The 24872-nt window shown below is 33.9% G+C and overlaps 2 protein-coding genes and 1 pseudogene across 3 annotated transcripts; 1 reads left to right on the top strand and 2 right to left on the bottom strand.

Moving 5' to 3' along the window:
• Positions 1 to 7014: 7014 nt before the first annotated feature.
• On the bottom strand, positions 7015 to 11852 carry LOC142641085 (meiotic recombination protein SPO11-1). The gene is made up of 15 exons (XM_075815459.1): positions 11780 to 11852; positions 11564 to 11663; positions 10301 to 10374; positions 10096 to 10197; positions 9531 to 9604; positions 9278 to 9294; positions 8560 to 8629; positions 8452 to 8488; positions 8238 to 8285; positions 8090 to 8148; positions 7996 to 8027; positions 7770 to 7875; positions 7463 to 7583; positions 7317 to 7380; positions 7015 to 7226 (listed from the first exon to the last, which is right to left on the bottom strand). Exons 1-15 carry the CDS (start codon positions 11832 to 11834, stop codon positions 7100 to 7102), a joined length of 1086 nt encoding a protein of 361 aa, XP_075671574.1. The 5' UTR covers positions 11835 to 11852; the 3' UTR covers positions 7015 to 7099.
• Positions 11853 to 16484: 4632 nt separating this feature from the next.
• Positions 16485 to 24849, bottom strand: LOC142638954 (serine/threonine-protein kinase ZRK1-like). Of its 2 annotated transcripts, XR_012845094.1 has the most exons (3): positions 23823 to 24849; positions 23292 to 23531; positions 16485 to 16958 (listed from the first exon to the last, which is right to left on the bottom strand). XR_012845094.1 is itself a non-coding variant. In XM_075813030.1 (2 exons), exons 1-2 carry the CDS (start codon positions 24794 to 24796, stop codon positions 23375 to 23377), a joined length of 1131 nt encoding a protein of 376 aa, XP_075669145.1. In that variant the 5' UTR covers positions 24797 to 24849; the 3' UTR covers positions 23096 to 23374. The 2 variants fall into 2 exon arrangements, 1 of the variants encoding a protein (XP_075669145.1); XM_075813030.1 differs by lacking the exon at positions 16485 to 16958 and having other exon boundaries at positions 23096 to 23531.
• LOC142638955 (cysteine synthase 2-like) lies at positions 19225 to 20498 on the top strand (annotated as a pseudogene).
• Positions 24850 to 24872: the final 23 nt, after the last annotated feature.

Here is a 24872-nt window from a genome sequence, read left to right on the forward strand (position 1 = left end):
ACATTGTCAGTTCTTTCGGAGAAATCTGAACTTAAAATTAGATAGTATTTTATTTTCTTCCATAGATTTCAGTCCTTGTCTGCTTGAATGACATTGCTTTCTTAAATATCTTCTGCTTATTCTGCAATCCAGAACAGTCAGTTGTAGACTGGGCAATCAATGACATATGCATCCTTATGCAATGCAGTCGCCACAATCTAAATGTGGTAGGTGTTTTCCTTATGCTTTCTTTTTCACCTGAATATTGCTAATTCGTTTTTTGGTTCTGTTGGAGTGTATAAAGCCTTTGTGGTTTAAACCGAACAAATTGGGGGAAGGCTTAAAAAATTTCCAAGTGCATGACTGCACTAGCCTCAAATTTTTGTAAAACTTTTGTCACTTTGTTGTCAGTTACAAGGAACTTACACTTATTGGGACATTTATATCTTGTCTCTTTTGGCAGGTTTCTGTAGGCAATGGGTAGGTACTTGAGATCACACTCAGTCCTTTTAAGATAGGTAGACAATCATAATTTTTTTTCTGTCTGAATTCTCTTTTTAAGATCGTACTCAAAAGTGTTGTTTAACACTAGCATATATGTGTTACTGGGTGAATATATCATATCTTTCCATGTCTTAGGATTTTTATAGCCACTCATGTCATAGGATTTTTATAGCCACTGAAATGTAATATACGTTTAACTGAATGATTATCAACATGAGTAGTTTATAAATTTTTGGATATATGGCATTCATTAGGCATAGCTAATAATTTCTATATGCCAAACTAGTTATTTCCAGTGATCTTAAAATTTTCAGATCTACCCTCAGTTTATGTACCATTGGACTCCAACAAGGCAGACCTTTCTTCAAGTAAATAAATAAATAAATAATAATAAAAAAAATTAATAAATTAATAAATAACCCTCTTTTGTGAAGGGGATTTAATAGTCCTTTAGAGGGGGGGGGGGGTGTGGCTCTGGATGAGCGATAGTACTTTACCACTTAAATAGTTCTTCACACTGTTTTTTCATTCTTGAGTTTTCTCAACTACATAGCTGACCCTTTGACCCATAATATGCTGTGTTGATTTTGCAGTAGTATCCTTAGCCAATGTGCTTAACTGTTAAAGTTTGTTGATCCCCTAGGTAGTGACTTGATTCCTTCGACTAAGCACACTGCCCAATACAACACAATTTTCAACATTTTATTATTATTTATTATAGTATTATTTTTCCTCACCAGACATATATTACTTATTTCTCATTTTTAATTATTTTTTCTTATTTATTCTTAACCATAAATGTTTTCAGTTTCCTCGATTTTTACACTCATACTTTTAAATTTTATCACATCTTCATCTACACTTTTACATCTACATTTTGCCTTCCTTCTTGTTCATAATTTCTGTATCTTCTACTAGTACCAGTGTGGCAGTACCTCTTCTCAAGTTTTGAGTCTCAAATTTCTCAATACAATTTTTTTTAGCTATACAGGTACCTTTATTCATTTCTTTTCTTTTCATTTTTTTTTCCTTTTGAGGTTTTTTGGTTTACAGAATGCAAATTTGTTTTGGTTTTAAGAATATATTTTTTTTTAAGCACAAACTTCATGCCGGCTGAATCTTGAATTTCGACAGGTATTTATCGAAACACCCCAAAACACCCAAAATAGACCAGAATGACCCGAAAGTTTTTACGAAGTGGAATAGGATGGGTTACTGTTTCAATTTTTTTACCGGCACAGTATTTTCCGACCATTACGGCCAAAACGGAATAGAATTAATAACATTGAATCAAACCTAATTACCTAAAGGCTAAAAAAAAATAAGATTGTGTAATTTATGCTTCCTAAGAAACACCCTGAACAAAATTTCTAGAACCGCCACTATCCCAAACAGACCCTTAGTCCAAGAGAAAGAGAGAGATAGCTAGAGATTGAGATAGACGAAGAGGTAGAAAATTAAAGGCAAAAATGAAGATAAAGAGGAGAAGTGGGGATAAGTGTGAGGAGGAAAATAAGAGAAAAAAAGAAAAGAAAATAAGAAACGTATGAGAAATAAGGAAAAATAAAATAAAATTGAGAAATGCTACTACAACATTTTCAAAAATCTTAAATAGCGAGTTGTTACTAGCAAATATGGTTAAGAAAAATTAATTTTTGTGGTGGGATCAAATTAGAACTAAAAACAACTTACCATATAGAATTTGTTATGAAAGTATTGTGAAAATGAAACATAACACTTCTCATTAAAATTAGATGACCCTACAACTCACTATATCATTGCCACAAGTGCTTCACGAGATTTGTTAAAAAATATCACCTAAAAATTTAAATATTAAAGAAAGAATGAAGAAAAAATATTTAAATGGAATAGAGAAAACATAAAAATTTTGTTGGAAAGTATATTTGAAAAATAGGGAGGCAAAGTTTTATGTCTTTCACAATGAATGTGTCATTACTTTCGGTATGAATGCTACATAATTTTTTTTTTTTTTATTTGAGAAATGCTATGCAAATAGTTCCATACAATTGGGAACTATTTGTAGACATGATTTTATTTTATTTTATTTTATTCAATTTTACATAGGTACATGTACTTACCAACTTACCCTTAAAAAAATAGTTGCGACTATCCTAAATTTTTTTAAGCCCAATAAAATTAAACATTGGTCCATAATTTGGTCCCTTAACAATATATCAGGGGCTTTCAAACCAAAAGAAAAAGCCCAAAATTTTTTTTTATCGAACTAAAATCTAGAAAATAATTATTATTATAATAACAACAAGCCCAATAAATTAAAATCTATTGAATTAAAAAATAAAAAATAAAAAAAACCCCAAGATTGGTCCTCCCTCTTCATTTAGTTTTTTTTTTTTTTAGACAAAGATAGAATCCTCATTCAGATTTTTAAATCAACAAAAATCGATTGAGTTCAATCTCTGCTTATACCAAAAACTGATTGGTGTCTTAATTTAATGATAAAAAGTAAAAATCCCATAAACCGGTTGAAACTTTATAATAATAATAATAATTAAATTGCTGTAAACCAAATACCCAATAAAAAAAAATTTTAAAAAAATTTAACCAAAAACTCATAACCTAAAAGAGAAACAATTTGTGGATTCCAATTAGCTCAACTAGTAAAGTCTTTCATAGTTGAATCTCAAAAGTCAAAACACAAATACCAATTTTTATTTTACTGTTGTAGGTATGTAGCCCATGTTCCTGCCAAAATAATAATTGTTAATGACTTTCTTTTTTTTGAGAATCAATTATTAATGACTTAGTTCTAGAAAAAAAAAATATAAGTTTAAAAATATAAGAAAAAATATCAGTAGATAAAAGCAAATTAAAGGTCCATTAAAAAAATCAATATATCAGTAAGTTTAAAAATATAAGAAAAAAAAAATGAAGTTATAAAAAATTGAGGACCAAATTCACAACATGACCAAAATAGAGGCCCATAAAATAAATAAATAAAAGCAAATACTATAGAAACCAGTGGGGCCCTCCAAAGTCAACACACGGTGTGGATTGGCTTTGAAGGGCTAATGTAAGGGTAATTATTGGGTACGCCTAGAGTGTGTACTCTCTCCTCTCACATAACTGTTGATCCCACTAATTAAATTTATGGTGAGACTCACAATTCATGTGAGAGGGGGAGCACGCATAGAACTCGACATTGCTAATGTCGAGTTTCACCTGTAACTCGATTTTGTTAAAATGAGTTTCAAAACATGGACATTTTGCTACATAATTTGTAAATTAGGGGCAAATGCCCATTTTCCCCAATTAATTTTGACCTAATCTTTCTATTAACTGTCCATAACCATTTAAATTTTGAAACTAAAACTTGATTGTTGTTTGAAAGCCCACTGGAAACTAGATATGTTTATGAGCACCCATGCCTAACAATAATTGTGTTGACCTTTATTATGTACACTTCTATTCTTATTCTCTTAAAGTAAAGAGGGATTTTTTCATGTTCTTAACGTAATGTTTGGTTTTTTTTTTGGTCAATCATGGAGAATGCATAAAACTATGAATTAATTAGTCTGTTACATCACAAGTTAGCTTTATTAGAAGCTATAATGCTTTCCACTACAGGCAGTGGCTTCAAAAATACAACAAAAGATGATAAACTACTTGCACCTAATTTAGCCAATGCATCAGCACATTGATTGGCCTCCCTGAAAACATGAGTTATCTGTTTGTTGGGTATCTCTCTCACCGGGTTTCTGCAATCAGTCAACAAAGGTTTCATTAACAAATTGGTGGTATTATTGTTCATGAGCAGAACTACACTTAATGCATCCAATTCAATGATGAGATTATTCAGCCTCATTTCCTTGGCCAATAGCAGACCATCTCTGAGTGCCCACACCTCTGCCATGCAGCTGTTGGTGCATCCAAGAGGCCAAGCGTACCCTTTCAGCCACTGCCATTCATGGTTCCTAATCACACCGCCCCCTCCTGCTCTACCCGGATTTCCAAGGGCTGACCCGTCAGAATTAAGCTTAGCCCAACCCGCTGGAGGCTTCTCTCAACCCACAACAACTATTGTTTTGGCTTTAGGCAGCTTAGAATTCATGCCTATGGAGAAGAACTCAATACTTTCTTTGATGCATCTCTTGAAATTTGACCGATCCACCTTGCCAGTTCAAAAAACAAAATTATTCCTGTGCAGCCATAGTTGCCACCACACTCCCATGGGAAATAAAACCTTCCAGGGAATGCCCATAAATTTGGATTTGATGTCTATCTTGCAATTGGCTTCAAGCCATTCTCCAAGGGGTAAATTAAAGGTCTCCCTCATGCTAACCGGGTACTGAAGTTGTTGCCAAAAGCCATGAGCAAACACACAGCCCCTTAATAGGTGGTCAATAGATTCATTGCTTTGGTGGCATAAGCTACACATGGGGTCAAGATTTAAACCCCTCGAACCCAAAACTTCCCCGGTTGGCACACTATTATGCAGACAAAGCCATAGAAAAAATTGAATCTTAGGATAAGTTTCAACTCTCCACATCCATGCTACCGAGACAGCAATAAGGTTCAAAGGGTTTAAACCCCTCGCCAATAAATAAGCTGATTTGAGGGAGAAAAAACCATTCTTGGAAAAAGCCCATTGAAGAGAATCCTCTGCTTCACAGTTACAAGAAAGTGGAGTAGCTTTAATAGCATTGTCACAGTTACAAGAAAGTGGAGTAGCTTTAATGGCATTGAGAATATGCTCAGGCAAGTCAAATGACAGACATTGTGCTTTCCATACATGGTTTAGATCAAAGCATTGTTAGGCTCAAGCTAACTGGATCCCAGTTGAGAAAACTGAAGAATGCACAAAGGCAATTTTACATAGTGCTTGTAGTGGATTTAGTTTATGAAAAAAAAAAAAGCTTGTTTTTGTTTGTTTATTTAGCAAATGAGCCAAGCTCAAGTCAAGGTTAGAACCAACTACTAAACAACCAAAATTCAAACACAATAATGTTCTTGTGAATAAGCTCGTAAACGTAGACTCAAAAGAATCTACTTTACTTTCTTTTCCCCCAAAAATTATTATTATTTACCGCTTTATTGTATCATTCCTTGTCTCTATTAGCCAAGTCAGCTGTGATGCTGGCTGTGATACGTGGACCATTAATCCCAAATGGGTGGAGACTTATCTAGTCATGATGTGGTTGTGTGATTCTTGTCTTTAATCTACCGACTTGTTAGGTTTCATATTACATTCGTCCGTGATGGTGGATTGTATTATACTGTGATTTATCAAAAATAAAATAAAATAAAATAAAAATTAATTGTATAATGTCAAATTTTGTAAATGGACTGATTTTCTGCTTTTCGCTGTGTGTATCTAAAACATTCAAGAAGACACTTGGGCCTAATTAGAATAAGCTTGAATTTCCTAGGACAAAAAGTCCATATCAGGGCTGTTTGTGATGGCTGTAGATTTTAAAAAACATAGCAGGCCTTCCTAAAGCCCAGTCGCCCAGAAATTCAAGAATTTGGTCCTTCTAATGAAAACAAAAAAGGTCTTAGATCACCCTTTCACCTACAGAAGGTGATCACTGTGGCATTTTTATTTTATTTTATTAAAATAAAATATTGAAATCCAATATTTTTGACATGGCCAAGCAACATGTAAATAGTATCCATATGAAAACCAATAATGTTTTTCAAAAAAAGATAAAAAGAAATCCATTGCTTCTTTTTTTTATCCATTCCCTATTCCATTTTTAGATTGGATGAACAAGATTAAAAGAACCCAGCCAGTTGGCTTAAACCAAAAGCCGATCACATTATTTTATTGATTTAAATCTGCAAACTGTCAAGAGTCTTATAACTCAAACTAATTAGCTCCTCATGATGTTTCAACATAACTCAAACTAATTAGCTCCTCCACCCCCAATTCTTGAATAATTATAAAATAAAATAAAAATCAGGCAGCCTACTAGCATAAACTTTTGAAGGTTTTCAATGCTTTACTCAAGTAATGATTTCTGTTTGCCACATCCAAAGATTCCAAACCCTTTCCAAAATCCTTTTTTTCTCCTTTGAAGGTTGTTAGTAATTTACTTGACTGTTATTAGATGATGCTCCAAAACTATGAATGGGATCTTTCATTCACATTTTTTCCCCATCAAGAATGTATTATAAAACTTTTGGACTCTCAAATTTGGAGCATCTTATTTTCAATTCATAGGGTTCAACAAGCAATTGATATTTCACGATCAAGAGTGTGGTACTATTTTTAGTATTGATTCTTATATATTGTATTAACAATTGAAAGATGGTCGTGAGAAGAAATCTCTATTTGATAAGACTTCTTCCTAAACCTAAGAATTTCATTGGACCCAAAAATGATACATTGTAAGACTCTTTTGACTCTTCCAATATCAATAGGTTGTGTTTCGCTCTAGTATCTTCCAAAAGGAATAAAAGATCTCTAAGGGCCGTTTCTTGGATTAAAAAGAGAGCACTTGGGCTCTATTTGACTACACTTCTTCCTATGCCTATAAAACATTGTTTAAAGATTATGTTTTAACTTTTAAATCTTGCAAATATCATATAAATGTTCTCCCAGATGGTAGAAGGTACACTGAAAATTTCAGACGAGTTAAATGTGCACTCCACCTTGAATCTTAGATTTTATGTATTCTTTTGACAAAAAGGATAGTGAATGCACAGACAATGCTTCAATCTCAAATTTCACCCCTTTTTGCAGCATCAACTCCAGTTCCAACCTTTCATGATAAAGTAAAACTTCAGAATCTGTGTAGTCCAGGCAAACAAGGATAACAGAAGAATGACAGGTTATTTTTACAGAATTTTACCTCCATCTTGGGACTTCTCTTTGCAGGTAGCATCTATTTAGCATAGCTTCAGCTTTCTTCTTGTCTGGCAGGAATATCAAGAACCTTGGCAGAAGACTACAAACATAAGAAAACCAATCTGAAACACTACAAGTATCATCTCTCACCTTCTGCTGTCAGAGGAAGGAAACATTGCTGTGGAAGACAGTATTTCTCAGAATCCGAAGGAAAAACTCCAAGCCAGCATACCTCTGGGCAACGCAGTTGCTTTGCATCATAGGCCATTTGCTAACAAAATAGATGTGTAAGAGAAAAAAAACTTGTCAACTTTTCAAAAAAATAGGAAATTTACATGGTTCTTAGAGTTTCATATACACGGCCCTAGACTCCTAGTTGCCAGTATATATGTTGTTTAGCTTGCTCAAGAGGATGATAAATAAACAACAATATCATTAACAATTTAATAAACCTAACCATTGAACCAAACCGATATGTGGTCAGAATGTCAAAGCCATATGGATCACAATCGACCAAACAATAGGTAGGTAGACACAACTTTTCAATGAGCAGCCGCAAAAACCTATTGGTACAAATGCATGTAATCACAGAAAGCCCAAATAGATACATGAAAACAAAATGATAAGTGAGACATATGGCGATATGATGAGAAACATTGTAAATAAAAGTGAAAAATTTTCACCTTCTGGTGGGGATATCTGGATAGCCTCTTCCCTGTGAAAAAAATGGTCAAAAAGGATTTTGAAATGAGCCTAATGACTTAAGGAAGAGCTTACAGTGATGACAATGCAACGGTTTGCATTGCAGAACTGGTCATTAGCTAATCGCTCAAATACTGCATATCATTAGTAATTTAGTCAAAAGGAAGAATGTTAGAACTTAGAAGTTGTGCTTCCTATAAGTATTACCAGTATAATTGCTTACCTGATTCCTTCTCCACAACTAGAATGTAGTCAGCAACACTAATAATGTCTACATGCAAGAATTAAGAAAATTTCAATTATCTACTATACAATAAAAAATCCTTGCACCTAATGCATAGGAAAAAAAATAGATAAATCTTATTGCCAATGCCTGCATCAATTATAAACATAGATTGGTCTAAATTGTCCTGCATATTATCTTAGTAATTGGATACCTTGGACTTCTTCAACTTGAACAGGGATGGGGTAGGCCTGCAATAGAACCGGTTCAGAAGTATTTTAATTGGAGACGATTAAATAACCATACCAGCTCCTGTTCTTACCGTGTTAGGATGATTTATGCAATCAAACTTCCTTCCACCTTCTAAGAATCTTATCCAGCCCATCACCAACCTGTAACAGAAATATTGGGATCAACAAACAGTTAAGCACATTGGCTAAGGAAACTACAGCAAAATCAACACAGCATATTCTGGGTCAAAGGGTCAGCTATGTAGTTGAGAAAACTCAAGAATGAAAAAACAGTGTGAAGAACTATTTAAGTGATAAAGTACTACCCCTCTAAAGGACTATTTAATCCCCTTCACAAAAGAGGGTTTTTATTATTATTATTATTATTATTATTATTATTATTATCATTTTTTTTTAACTTGAAGAAAGGTCTGCCTTGTTGGAGTCCAATGGTACATAAACTGAGGGTAGATCTGAAAATTTTATGATCACTGGAAATAATTAGTTCGGCATATAGAAATTATTAGCTATGCCTAATGAATGCCATATATCCAAAAATTTATAAACTACTCATGTTGATAATCATTCAGTTAAACGCATGTTACATTTCAGTGGCTATAAAAATCCTATGACATGAGTGGCTATAAAAATCCTATGACATGGAAAGATATGATATATTCACCCAGTAACTCATATATGCAATTGGCAAACAACACTTTTGAGTAAGATCTTAAAAAGAGAATTCAGACAGAAAAAAATTATTATTGTCTACTTATCTTAAAAGGACTGAATGTGATCAAAAGTACCTACCCATTGCCTACAGAAACCTGCCAAAAGAGACAAGATATAGATGTCCCAATAAGTGTAAGTTCCTTGTAACTGACAACAAAGTGACAGAGGTTTTACAAAAATTTGAGGCTAGTGCAGCCATGTACTTGGAAATTTTTTAAGCCTTCCCCCGATTTGTTCGGTTTAAACCGCAAAGGCTTTATACACTCCAGCAGAACCAAAAAACGAATTAGCAATATTCAGGTGAAAAAGAAAGAATAAGGAAAACGCCTACCACATTTAGATTGTGGCGACTGCATTGCATAAGGATGCATATGTCATTGATTGCCCGGTCTACAACTGACTGTTCTGGATTGCAGAATAAGCAGAAGATATTTAAGAAAGCAATGTCATTCAAGCAGACAAGGACTGAAATCTATGGAAGAAAATAAAATACTATCTAATTTTAAGTTCAGATTTCTCCGAAATATCTAAGTGCTGACTTATGCCCTTTAAAATAACTGACAATGCTGACAAATGGAGACCTAAGCACAATCAAATATATCAAATTATCTCTCATAAAGTTCTCCCCATGATGATGCTTGTGACTTTCTTTAACATAAAGTGATTGCACAAAGTATAAACTTTTTTTTTTTTTTTGATAAGTGATTACACAAAGTATAAATTAAGGGCAGATACTCAAATTTGTTCCACTGAACATGAATTTTTCAGATTCCTATCACAGTAATAGGGAAACTTGAATATAAATCTCACTAAACGCAAGACTACAAGATCTAAAACTTTAAGTTAAAAAAAGAAATATCATTTGAAATTGGGACTGAAGCTTAATTCAGATTTACCTGAAAATACAGATGGATGCATGTAATATATATCTCTCTTGGACCCATGCCGGTTTTCTTGCAGAAGTTGCTGAACAATCAATAGCACTCTTAGCAAGACATCTGAAATAGAATTCAATAACTTATCAATAGTTGGATAGTATTCCATACAATTGAAGACTCATTGTAAGGTTCTCATAAGTGGTTAAGGTCAAAACCCACTCACCAAGCCTATGCACATGGTTTTCCCTTTGAAGTGTGAGAATTTCCTTCCCATTTGGCAAAACAGAGCTGCAACAGCTGCAAACAACAATAAAAATTAAACCTTAGTTCCAAAATTTTGGGCTCAGCAAAGTTGCATACAACAATAGTAACAGTTTCAACTACAACCCAATCATGCTTGATGAATTTAATGACAAACGCTAGTTACATCACCTTGAATTTTCCTTATCTATGAAATCCACTTAAAATACCATGCCCCTTTTTATTCAAAGGTCTCGCTTGCATCCAATGCGCTGGATGCACCACATATGAGAGATGGATGCATGGCATGTCTATCTCATGTTCGCAAGCCAAATCTTGTGAAGCACAGTCACAACTAGATGTGCAACATATAAAAAGATGGATATGTGGCGTGTTTTTATCTTGCGTTTAATGTGCAAAGACAATAGAAGCAGGCCAAAACAAATCTCAAGCAATAGAGAAACAAAAGATGCACCACATATAAAGAGACGGACAAGTGGCGCATCCATCTCACATCCATTGCACAAAGGCATTGGATGCAAGCCAAATCCTATGCATTCAATGAACACTAGAATGTAAAGAGATGGACACGTGGCACATCCATCGACCTCACATCAAAATGTGCAGAGGCATTGGACCCTAGCCAAATCCGGTTCATTTGATGAACACCAAGTGGCGCGTCCATCTTGTGTCCAGTGCCGTAGTCACTTCCTTGGATTAGCCTACAATTAAAATTCACTAATTTTGATAACAACAACAACAATAACACAAATAATAATAATAATAATAATAATAATAATAATAATAATAATAATAATAATAATAATCACTACTTTTCCATAGAGCAATAACCAAATTCTCATCTAAACCTACAAATTCCTATCTCATTTCAACCAAATAATTAGAAATTCTACAAAACAGTGGTATTTGATCCTTGAATCATTTTTTAAAAACCTAAATACGATCATCAATCACTAATAATAATAATAATAATAATTACTATTTTACTATAGTGTAATAACCAAATTCTCATCTAAACCTACAATTCCTTCATGCATATTTTCCGTTCAAAAAATTAAGGAACAAGAATTTTTTTACAAAAAATCGCAATTAGGAGCGAAAAAATGTGTGAATTTTTCAAAAACTCGAAAGATATTCTACAAAACGGTGCCGTTTTTGAACTTCAAATCAAATTTTCGAAACCTAAATACGATCATCCATGCAATTGAAAGAGAAGAAACCGAACCAGTTTGCGTGAGGATTCGTGCAGTGAACTCTGAACCGATCGATGAGAACGATCGGTGACCGTCCGATGCTCAGATCCTGTATTATAGCGCGAGTGAACTCTGAAAATTCAAAGAAACCATAAATTGTAAGAATTTGAATCGTCGATTGCAGTGTGATTGAAGAATGTGAATGTATTTCAATGCGTTTTTTTGAATTTGAAATTGAATTTTTTGACCTCTGATTTTTCGTAACAAATCGTAGCGCTGTGAGCTCCCACGGTTTCCCTCCATTTTTGCTTTCTGTGACTGTGAGTACGATTTTTTCAAATTTTAGATTTTCATTTTCTGGATATTTATAGGTAGGTTCCAACCCGGAATCGTGCTGTAAAAAGTCGGGTCGACCCGTTTTAGAGCTTGGTTATTTATTTTGTTATTATTATCCTATAGCCCTAAAACTTTTTTTTTTTCCTTCTAATTTCAAATATTGCGATTGGTGATAAACAAAAATGAAAGTAATTTTGTTTTAATCACAAAAAATTATGCCAATAATTATGAAAAATAATATTATTAACATTACTCGTTTATTATTGAATTTAGACACAACTTAATTGTATATCTTACTTTGTAAAGTATATAAATGAAAAGGGTATTTCATCATTTTTTTTAAAAATTTTTTTTTAAGGATTCAATCAAATGAAAGTAAAATTAAAGAACCGAAATGAATTTCAATCAAACTTAATAATTAAATTACATCATTTTGTGATTATAGCAACAACTTTTTTAAAAGACCTTGGATGAAAGAACCATATTAGTAACATTTATAAGATGAAATTAACAAAATAAAAGTTCAGAAACAAAAAAAAAAATTTATTCCAAATTTCGAGAATACAATTTGAACTTTAACGAATGCTTGTAAACCTAGGTATGGTCACTAATATTAACTAATAAGAAGTAGAAATTGAGACATCTTTAAGGATAAATTGAATTTAGTAAACAACTAACCTAATGAATCAAAATAGCCAAGTACATTGTGACCATGTAACACTATTCACAAAGTGTTTCCAACGAAGACACGTCAATTTTGGTTCAATTGCACCATTAATTATGGCTTTGAGTCTAGCATTTTTCAAGGCATCAAAGACAAACCTCCTTGTGGTGCATTTTTGAGTCAGGAAATTCACATTGAAGTAAATTCAGTCCAAAAACTAGTGTATAGACTATAGACTACACAAAATAAAGAAAACATTAAAAGGAAAAATGATCACCAACTAATTTTTCAACTCATCCTCGAAACAAAAAAAAAAAACTAATTTTTCAACATTTTAAAAATCAGCATTAATGAAATAAAGAAAACATTAATATTATTTGTACTACACAATTTTTTCCGCTCTCTTTCTTTTTCTTTTTCGTTACTCTGTTTCAGCCTAACAATCTTGCTATACATTATGCTCAGATGTTAATGTTAAGTTCATTTTTTTTTTAAATGTTAAATGTCATAAACTAATGGGAAAATACTAGTACACATATCCCATTATACATATTTGGAAATCATGATTTGAAGTCACGATTTTTGTATACTTTAAACGTACGTATATGAATCAATGGTGAAACCAGAATTTTAATTTAGGGGAGGAAGATTAAATATAAAAGTACCTGTAAATTATATTTTGTTCTCATCTTTTTTTTCAAAAAAATTCCCATACCTATAGGTATGGAAATTTAATAATCACTGCTATCCTTAAGGTATTCCAAATTCTAAGGTGATTATGAGTTTGAGTACATATTTTAAACAAGTAAAACACATAAACATGAATGAAAAAAGGTAAGTTAACAGAGAAGTTTTCATGCTAAATTTGTATTAGGGAACAAAAAATTGTGATCCAACTTTTTAAAATCTCTTATTTATTTTGCTACCTTTACTTATTGCCTGCTTATAATCCAATAAGGTATTGGTATATCATGAACTCCCCAAGGCAATCAAATATTTGTCTTAGCATAGATTGATAACCAAGGCAATTGGATTAGAGTTTTTGCACATTAACCTAGAGTTTTTTCTTTGATGTTTCTCTCCACTACTGTGCAAAGTTGAAGCAGCCCTAAGCAACTATATTGCTCCAGCAGAGTTCCATCAGAAGGTGCCTTTTGAATTTAAGAGGATAAAAATGAACTGGAGCGGTAAAAGTAGAGAAGGATTAAGCACATCTCTGTTTGTTAGGATAATGACTTTTTTGTTTCATACTTTTTAGGACAACAATACTTATCTCATTCAAAAGGAAGGTGTTAGCTGCAATTATACTAATTAGAAGATCAATTGTGGAGCAATAGGTTATTTAATGAATTTTCGACCCAATTCACATGAATGATTAAAATTTAAGACTATTTGGCAAAAAGAAAAAGGTTTACCAAACTAAATTGAGAAATCATATATATTCTGGAAAAAGGAAATTTACAAACCAACTAAACAATACAAAAGTCTTTTTTTCCCTCAACAAACCACCATACTAGCCAGTTACTAAGACCATGAACTACTTGGTTTGCATTCTTTTTATTCAAACAAAAGAACAATTATCAAACTCCTTTGCCAATAACAACCTATCCTCCAGTTCTTATAGCATCAATACATACCTTAAGGGTCTGTCATAATGATAATTTCCCAATGACAGGTCAAAACTGCGATACAAGCTGTGTCATCATTCAGTTGCATCACAATTAAACTTCAAGAGGCCTCGTTCACTGCTTGGATTTCATTACTAGAATGAGGCAGAAGCATGCTCTTCAAAACTCTCATGAAGCTTTAAATTCTGCAAATTTCCCAAAAGCACTTCACCCGTTTGTGTGAACCTGTGTGATTGCGAAATACCATTAGCTGATCTCATAGAGAATTCTCCTTTATTACTTAATATGCATACCAGTTTATTAGGCCTGCTTCTTAGACAAAGTTCGTTTTACGCAAGCGTGTCTTACTCACTCAAGATTGCAGACGACATCGTTTTGACACAGCTATTCTTCTCTAAACAATTCTGAAATTGCTCTGTTCTTCATGACTTTAAGCTCCAGATATTTTCCTTACCAGAATATAGATATTTTATTTATCATGTACAGCTGTATTTTCTGTTAGAGTTTGTTAGATAGGAATCTTCTAGAGGTAGTTACGAGCTATGTATTGTATAAATAGTGAGCTTGAATAAAATTCAGTTTCAATCTTCAGAGAATTCTTCATCTCTGGTTTTCTCTGTTTCCACCATTGATAAACCTTCAAGCTCTTCTTTTTCTTTCACAGGCAAGTAAGGATTACAATTCTAGCAAGGCATATGAAATATTAGCATTAATTCAACTAGAATTGATATTAGCATTAATTCGACTAGTATTGATAGGGTCAGAGCTTCCTTTTCCCTTCCTTTTTTTTTTATTTTTTATTTTTTATAATCACCTGTTCTGTTACTCTAATGAACTATGACTCATTCTATTCAAAGCAATAAGACTTTCTTGATGATTGTGAGGAATGGGGTACATTTCTTAAAGGAGAGACTGCATCACTATGGATGGTATGCTACATTATCTCAGAGGCTTCGGCTTATTTAGCAGAATTTAATAGTCTACCTCTTAGTGATAAATGTAGAAGTGAAACTGAACTGCAAAGTATTCGTGGGGCAACAGTTTCCTTATATTTTTGCAGTTGACCATTGATTGACCGTTATGAGATTCCTTTTCAATCTATTTGATTTTATGTGCAAAAGATGTAATGGCATGAAGAATTTTGCATGCCAAAAAGCATTCCAAGATTTGGAAATGGATGCTTTGATGTCTTTTGGAGTGGTGAAAATTATTGTGAAATCCTGGTTCATGATTTGTGTAGATGTAATGGCATTAAGAACTTTGCAAGCCAAAAAGCATTCCAAGATTTGGAAAAATGGATGTTTTGATGTCTATATGGAGTGGGGAAAATTATTGTGAAATCCTGGATCATGATCTGTATAGATGTAATGGTATGAAGAATTTTGCCAGCCAAAAAGCATTATGAGATTTGGAAATGGATGCTTTGATGTCTCTTTGGAGTGGGAAAAATTATTGTGAAATCGTGGTTCTTGATCTGTAGTTTTTCATATTTCACCTTGGAATCAGTTGACTGAATCTAATTACAAATGAAGAAATTGTCTTTTACTGTTAATTTTGTGATCCAGTAAAAATGAGTTCTCACCTATAGCTTTCTTTAATTAGTGAGCAGAAATGAATTACCATGGTTTGGTACCTTATGCTGCTTTTTGATTGGTTATGTTTTGCAGGTACTTTGGAACCAAGAAATGGTTAACATTTATTTTATTAATTTTTAAATGAACCATGAACAATAGGGTTATTGGACAAAATAGAATGCGGCAAAAAGAATAACTGGTATACTAATCTTTAAGATTTTTGGTCCAAGGCCTTGGCTTCAAAATTCAAAGCACTACAATGGTGCCTGTGTGAACCACAGGCGCTATTGTTGCTGCTGCTGCTACTATTTCTATCACCATGGTGGTGCTCTCTTACTTGTGCAAAGTTCCCTCAGTAGGTGCCTTCTGAATTTTTGAGGATAACAATGTACTGGTGCAGTAACACTTATTTTAGATTAAGTACTTCTCTGTTGTTAAATATTAACTATTTGATTTCATTATTTTTGTGATGACAATACTCTCATCCAAAGGAAATGAGTTAACTGCAATTATACCAGCTTGAAGATCAATTGTGGGGTAATAAGTTAATGGATTTTGACCCAAATTCAAATGAATTAAGATTATTTTGTGAAGAGAAAAAGGTTCACCAACTACTTTGAGTAATTATTTCATTTTATTGTAAATAAGACTTACCCTTTTTTTGGGTTGCACAAACGAAAACTTTACTTACAAACCAATAAAACAGTAGAAGTCTATTGTCCTCAGCAGTACAGAAGTTTTTTTCTCCCCTCTACAAGCCACTATGCATACCCCAATTACTAAGACTATGACCTATTTGGTTTGCATTCCTACTATTCCAAACAAGGGAACAACAATCAAACTCCTTTGCCAATACCAGTCTATCCTCCAGTTCTTATAGCATCAATATATGATCACTTTCTGCAATTTCATCTCTTCAGAAATCTAAATGTTCCAAAAGAAGAATAGCCTGAGCAACTACTGTTATTGGTGCAACCCACATAATTTTCTTGACCCACCTAACTTTTATATTGCCTCAATCACAGATTGAAATGGCAATACAAGCTCTGTCATCATTCAGTCACATCACAATTAAGCTTCAAGCCTGTCAGAGGCTTCCTTCACTTCTTGGCTTTCATCATTAGAAACATTTCTCTTGAATGATGCAGAAGCATGCTCTTCTAAACCCTCATGAAGCTTTAAATTCTGCAAATTTCCGCCATGATCTTCACCCGTCTGTGTGAACCTGTGTGATGGAGAAATACCATTAGCTAATCTCAGAGAATTCTCCTTCATTACTTAAGATGCATACCAGTTTATTAGGAATGAAGTTGGGCACGATATTGGAATTACAATTGTGACTCCTAGAGCGATTGAGTCAGAAATGACACAAGACGATTTTTCAACAAGGTATGCTTTAATTTTGCGGTAGTAAATTGTTAATTCAATTTATCTTTTACCCTACCGGTTTCTGTTACATTTATATTAGAGGCATTGAGGTGTTTAATCCATGCTAATTAAGAGGGTTTACAATCTTTTTAAAACTGTTCTTTCCTGTGAGTATTAGGTAATGGGGTAATTATTGGTTACTCCTAGAATACCATAAATATATACTCTCTCCTCTCACATAGCTGTGGGTCTCACTAGTTAAATTTATAGTGAGACCCATAATTCATGTGAGTTGGGAAAGTACGCATTTATGGTACTCCCAGAGTATTTAATAATTTTTCAGAGATCTAAGTTTAATCCTTACCTACACACCACCGCATACCCTTGGTGCAATGGTCACTCCACAAGTATAAGTGGGGTGTAGGTGGCAAGGGCTGAGGTTCAAGTCTCCAGGAGGGAGCTTTACATATATATACACGTAGATTAGGCTATAGTAGAATTCTATCTTGTATAAAAAAAAAAATCATTGCCTACACCAAAAACCGATTGGTATTTTGTTCTGATCATAAAGAGCTATTATTTGAAGCGGATGCCATAAGTTGAATCTCCTTTAAAATAAAAAATATAATAATAAAAAGGGAAAACAATTTGAACCTCTCGACTCCAGCCCCTTTCATCGCCAAACCCACTGTCTCTGTCCAAGTCACTGGTGACCCACTGACCCAACTTTCATCACCTCAACCTCAAGCCCATAAAGGTATCTCATCTCAGTTCTCTTTCTATTTTTCTGTGGAATTAAACTATAAATATTGAATAACAGAGATGTGTGTGTGATATACTGACATCCCTTTATCTTTTGTGTTGTTTGTCTCTTGGGTGGGGGTCGTGGAGTATGCATTGGGCATACTTTAATTGTGGTTGTATGATAACACTTTGTCTTGTTGTTTGATTGCAGATTTGTATTAGTGAAACTGATAGATGTTCGCAAGGAAGTGCAATATCCAATCTGTCTATGTATAATTTTATGATTTTTAAATTCAATGTAAGAAACAGTCACTTCCAAGTGATTCTAAATTTCAATAAATCATAATGATTTATCTCTGTAATCCTTAAGAATATTTATATATTTAGCAACATGTAAAACCCAAAAAAATGGGGCCTTGCACCTCCATGAGGAAGGTTATCGATTTGATTTCCAAAACATCATATATGGTTGCTTCTATGATAGATATAGGTAGATATGTGTGGTTATAAACTCATTGAGAAGAATGTTGTTTTATAATTGTTTCTATTGAATCTCTTGGGTTGTTAAGATTTTTACTAAAAATAGCAAAATTGGGTGTTACCAAACATACTGGTTGAAATTCATAAATAACCTTTACTGCAAAAATGCTTGAATAGTTAAGAAAATATTTGATTACGGGGAAAATGCTGTAACTCTATTTCAAAAACTGCATTAGAAAGAAATTAGTAAAACATTACATTCAAATTTGTCTGTGCATCGCATGGGTTAGCGACTAGTATTTACTATGCTTCAATATCAATAGGAAACTGATACCAGATAAATAGGATAATCAGATTTTAACAATTAAGAAATATCAAACCTTTTTTTTTCATAAGTAATAAGAGAATATTATTGATAAAGGAAAAAGAAAATGATGATTCTTGTATAAACTTGATTCTTGAAATATATAAAGCTTTTTGAAAGTGACGATTATGTCTTACTTGCAGTTCAACATGCTTAAACCATTTCTTTAGCTTTAACCTCTTGCACAAGAATATCCACACTAACCACGCCATATGCAATTTAGTTGTTAGATAAGGCCTGATGCAAGATAAAGCAACAATTGTCTTCTTATCATCTCTAGGATTATTTTTGTAGCCAGTTTTTCACATCCATTTTTGAGAGGTAAGATCCAGTAATTGTACGTGTCTGAAGACTAAACTTTGAAGAATTTTAGATTTCAAAAAATGTTGGCTTGGTGAGGAAAGCTGTAGGATATCAATGATTGCCTAAGTACTCAAATATGACATAGCCTCTGTTTTCCCCCTTAGCTTTGTCCCTCTACTATGTACTGCAACCTACTTAATTTTTATTCTCATTGCAAATTTTTCTGTCTCAAATACTTGAACCCCTTAGAGCTATTGTTGAAAGGGTGAGACCTATCTCAATTACAAACACAGACCACTTTGCCAATATTGCACAGAGAAGGGCACTGGAAGAAAATGAGGCAACATTAAAACATAGAGAAGTTGACTAAATGAATGGAAAACCCCTAGAGCAAACCATTGATTACACAACTAGTGAAGAGACCCAAAGTTTGGCTCTACCACATTATTGTAAAGGTGACTTCTTTGCTGATCATTTTGAAAATTTAGCAAACTTCTGAGCACACTATGATGGTACTGGGCTTGAAATTTGGCAATAGACGGGGTGGTTTAGAAGCATTTTTTGCAGCTGCAGGCACAGGATGGACAGTGGCTAGTCTTTCCAGGTTTCTCCAGGTCAATTTATTTTCCCTCCATTAATTTAAACATTCATATTAGATTAGTCAATGAATCCCTTAGCATATGATCGTATGTGTTCAACAGGAAATAATCCAAACATTAAGTGCTTCTTGATAGATCCTCCGGGTTCTAGTTTAATCAAAAAGGTTACAAGGGGGGGGGGGGGTGATGCACACTAGAGACGATGCTGAAGGACAAAGATTGAAGAATCCATTTGACACAATGACAGAAGGACTTGGAAAATATAGGTTAGCACAGAATTTCATGATGGCAAAACTTGATGAGACTTTCAAAGGCACAGATTTGAAAGGTGTTGAAATGTCTTGGTTAGAGCATGCCTTTGTTTTTTAAAGTGATATATTTTTCTGATAGAATGAGAATGAAACCAATGGGAAAAAGATTTTGCCAATTCTACCAGTTTGTTGTTTTGTTGATTCTACTGTGGATTTTTTCCCTTTTTGGTCCACCATTAAAATTTGTCAAATGATGAAACATAAAAAATTAAAATCCATTCTTTCACCCATTTTCCTTTGCTGGAACACAAATACTTTCTGTGTGTTTCAATGCTATGCTTCTTGAACTTTATCAGGTTTCTTTTGAAGAATGATGGGCTCTTTCTTGGAAGTTCATTGGCCATGAATTGTGTTAGAGCCGTCAGACATTTGACGACACAATCCATAGGCCCAGGTCACACTATTGTGAGTTGTGACTTTTGTGATGGTGGGATGAGTCATTTGAGTAAGTTTTACAGTGCTTAATATCTGTCTCAGCATGGATTGACACCCAAGGCTACTAGATTAGAGCCTCTTGGACATCAGATGAGTTAGTGTGATCCAGAGCTTTGTCTTAGATGTTTATTGTTACTTCCATCCAAAGTTTGAGCAGGCCTATGTGACTATATCTCTCCAAGAAAATTCTGTATTTAATTCTAATTCATATTGGTGTTTATCCATCTGATTTCTTGTAGTTAAAAAGACACTGGAGCAGCAACACTAGAGCAAGATAAGACACATCTATGTTAGGATATTGTCAATTTTCAGTTTCATTCTATTCGGGACATCAATATGTATTTTCTTTAAGAGGTGTACAATATATGTTTCATTCAGAGCTGTGTACAAGGATGATTGAAATCATTTTTTCAAGAGAAGTTGAATGAATTAATGCCAATGTACCGTTAATTATTGTCTATGGTAATTTCATGAGGAAATAAGTTTGCCAGACAAATTTGAGTGGTTAGTTCATTTTACTGTGAATAAGACTCTTAGAGCATCATTGTAGAAGGATATTAACAATGAATACTACTTATCTTCCTTGTCTTTTCCTTCTAATCTCTAATCTCTTCCTTTTAATCTCTTAAATTTTGAGTCATTGTGAACTAGGAAGACTTGAAATCAACTTGTTGGCATGCCTGAAACATTTGGATATGTGATAATGTGAATATGTTTATTATTAACTGGTCCCACTCTCCTATTATTCATCAAATGCAAATCATCTTTAATGGACAAGACAAAGGACACAATGCTTTGCATGGCAAAATGAACATACCAACCAAAATTTTTCCGTTGTTATTAAGCAACTGGCGAAAGCAAGTTGAATTTTTCAACATTGAGAATATTGTTGTAACCACACACATATAATAATCAAAAATAAAAACTCGTTATTGTGGCTCTTAATGTCCACCCTTGATTCTCCATCATCCAGTGGCCTAGTGTCCACAACAACTAAACTCTTTGTGTGTGTGTGTGTGTTCATGCTATTGTTTGTGACTGTCCTCTGTGATAGTGGGATGAGACATCTATGTATGTATTGCAATGCCAAATATATGTCTCAGCTAGCATAGATTGATACCCAAGGTTGGATTAGAGTTTTTGGGCATCAAATGAGTTAGTGTGATCTAGAGTCTTGACTTGGCTGTTTCTCTCCACTTCTATCCAATGTTCAAGCAGCCCTATGCAGCTATATTTCTCTAGCAAAGTTCCCTTAGAAGGTGCCTTCTAAATTTAAGAGGATAGCAATGAACTAGAGGAGAAACACTAGAGAAGGACTAACCACATCTCTGTTTGTTAGGATAATGACATTTTGGTTTCATATTTTTCAGGACAACAATATTTATCTCATTCAAAGGGAAGGTGTTGACTACAATTATTTTAGTTAGACGATCAATTGTGGGGCAATAAGTTATTTAATGAATTTTTTACCCAAATTCACATGAATGTTTAAAATTTAAGACTATTTTTAAAAAGAGAACAAGGCCTGCCAAACTAAATTGAAAACTCAACTTCAGTATAAACACATTTTACATTGAAATTGTGTTTTTGGAAACTTTGATTTCATAGTAAAATTTGAATTTTCAATGCTAAAATAAGAGGCTATTCTAGTCGGAAAGGTACTCTGATGAACCAAATTAGAAATAATCAACCATGGAACAAGTCTCTCAATCTGCCCCAAATCTTCGGTAACATCTATCATTGTTAGCATTTTCTCTATATCTTCCTCAGTACATGTCAAGGCAAGGAACAATAAAACTTGATTTGGATTTGGCAATGGTGTTATAGTTGAGATCCTAATGTGGATTAGTATGATTGACTGAGGAGGGTGGTAGTGTTTGAATGCTTCGATGAGTTTGGTTTCAAAAGCTGCATAAAGTTGTGGTCATTTTGGGTTGTATATTTCAGTACATGGATCAAATTTTTTGCTCTGCTACAATATTTGATGCAGTACAAGATTTGTAAACTTGTCTGCTTGAAATCACCACCAAGTTAGAGAAAAATTTCAATTCAATATTATCTATAATCAAATTCACCATGCCAAAATGATTTTAAATTTTTTTTTTTGGAGCCTTTTGATGTAGGACCTCCAAAGCAAGAATCAAGAACGAAAGAAACAAAACAATCAATTAGACATAATTCAGAAATAAAATCAGAATTCAAAACAAATCAAATTCAAATCAAATAAAACCTATTATCAATCCTCCATCATCAAGGGGCCTAGTGTTTGCACCAACTACACTTGCTTTTTTGGCAAACTGTATTGGTGTTATTGTGACTATCCTTTGTGATTGTGGGACAAGGCATCTGGATATGTTTTACAATGCCAAATATCTGTCTTAGCATAGATTGATACCTAAGGCAATTGGATGGGAGTTTTTGCACATCAAATGAGTTAGTGTGGGTGTGTGACCCAGAGTTTTGTCTTTGATGTTTCTCTCCACTATGGTACTAAGTTCAAACAGCCCTATGCAACTATATTTCTCCAGCAGAGTTCCATCAGAAGGTGCCTTTTGAATTTATGAGGATAACAATGAACTGAAGCAGTAAAAGTAGAGAAGGATTAAGCACAACAATATTTATCTCATTCAAAGGGAAGGTGTTAACTGCCATTCTACCCTTTAGAAGATCAATTGTGGAGCAATAAGCTATCTAATGATTTTTCAACCCAAATTCACATGAATGATTAAAATTTAAGACTTTTTTGCAAAAAGAAAAATGTTTGTCAACAAGAAATTATATATATTCTGGAACAAGAAAAGTCTTTTTTTCCCTCAACAAGCCACTATACATAGCCAGTTACTAAGACCATGAACTACTTAGTTTGCATTCCTTTTATTCAAACAAAAGAACAATTATCAAACTCCTTTGCCAATAACAACCTATCCTCCAGTTCTTATAGCATCAATACATACCTTAAGGGTCTACCATAATGATAACTTCCCAATGACAGGTTAAAACTGCCATAAAGCTCTGTCATCATTCAGATGCATCACAATTAAACTTCAAGAGGCCTTTCAGAGGCTTCATTCACTGCTTGGATTTCATCACTAGAAGCATTCCTCTTCGATGATGCAGAAGCATGCTCTTCAAAACTCTCATGAAGCTTTAAATTCTGCAAATTTCCCAAAAGCACTTCACCAGTTTCTGCGAACCTGTGTGATTGAGAAATACGATTAGCTGATCTCATAGAGAATTCTCCTTTATCACTTAAGATGCATACCAGTTTACTAGGCCTGCTTCTTAGTATTAATGGGGATTTCATAATGTCATTAAATGGCTCTCCATCAAATTAGCTTTATTAACTATTCTAAATTTTGAAAATCAAGTAAATTTTGTTTGTTGTCATGCCTAAAACATTTGGATATGCAATAATGTGAATCTGTTTATCTATAACATGTGATTGGATGAAATCAAGTGAGTAAATAATTAGTGATGGAACGAACCTCTCAATCTGCCTGAGTTGTTTGGTGACATCCACCATAGTTGGCCTTCTTTGTGGATCTTCCACTGTACATGTTAAGGCAAGGTCCACCACAGCTTGTAATTGATGCTCTAAACTAACACCTCCTTCTCCATCTTCAGCCAAGATTGCGGGATCCACAATCTCGTTTATGCAACTCCCTTGAGCACGGTTATGTATGTCTTTTCCAGTTAAAAGATGTAGAAGAAGCTGACCGAAGCAATATACATCAAATTTCTCTGTTACTTTTCTTGATGCTTTAAACTCTGGAGCGTTGACATAAAAGGCCCTATGCGCTTCCACGTCAGTTTCACCTTCGGGAATTGATACAGAATAATAAAAGTTGGACAATTTGGGAACATCATGTTCATCTAATAAGATACTGCGCATATGTATAGACATGTGGATGACAGGTCTTGGGAAGGCAGTATGGAGATAAGAAAGAGCATGAGCAATCTGCCTTGCAATCTTTAATCTTCTCTCCCACCCCATCGGCTGATGTTGTAGTTCAGTAACACGGGTGACATAAATTCGATCTGCAAGGAAACCATTGGCGGGAAATTCAAACACAAAAATGGGAGATGGAGTGTGTAGACAACAGCCTATGGGCTTTAATACATTGCTGTGACCACTCATTTGTGCAGAAATCACTAAATCGTTGATGGCTAAATTGGCCAAACCATCTAAACGCTTAATGAGAACAATTCTTCCTTCAAGAGAACCCTTGTACCAAATAGAGAACCCTATTACCAGCTGTTCAGAAGAAGAAAAGTTGTTGGTTGCTAGGAGGAGCTGTTGAGGGGAGAAGGTACGGATGGGAATAGGCTTGGCATTGCAACACACAATCAGCCTCTCAAGTAACAGGCTTCCATTCTCATAAAACGCTCTCTCTCTTTCCTCTCTTTCCTCTATTCTTTTAATAAAGAAATGATATAGCATGAACCAACTCCAGCGCATGATAGCTTGAATGTGGAACGTCCTTCCTTGAAGCTGAATGACATGAAAACGCTCTTTGCTTTCTTTTATTAAAGAA

The sequence above is a fragment of the Castanea sativa genome, chromosome 6 (genome assembly GCF_040712315.1).
Source record: "Castanea sativa cultivar Marrone di Chiusa Pesio chromosome 6, ASM4071231v1".
NCBI classification, from domain to species: domain Eukaryota; kingdom Viridiplantae; phylum Streptophyta; class Magnoliopsida; order Fagales; family Fagaceae; genus Castanea; species Castanea sativa.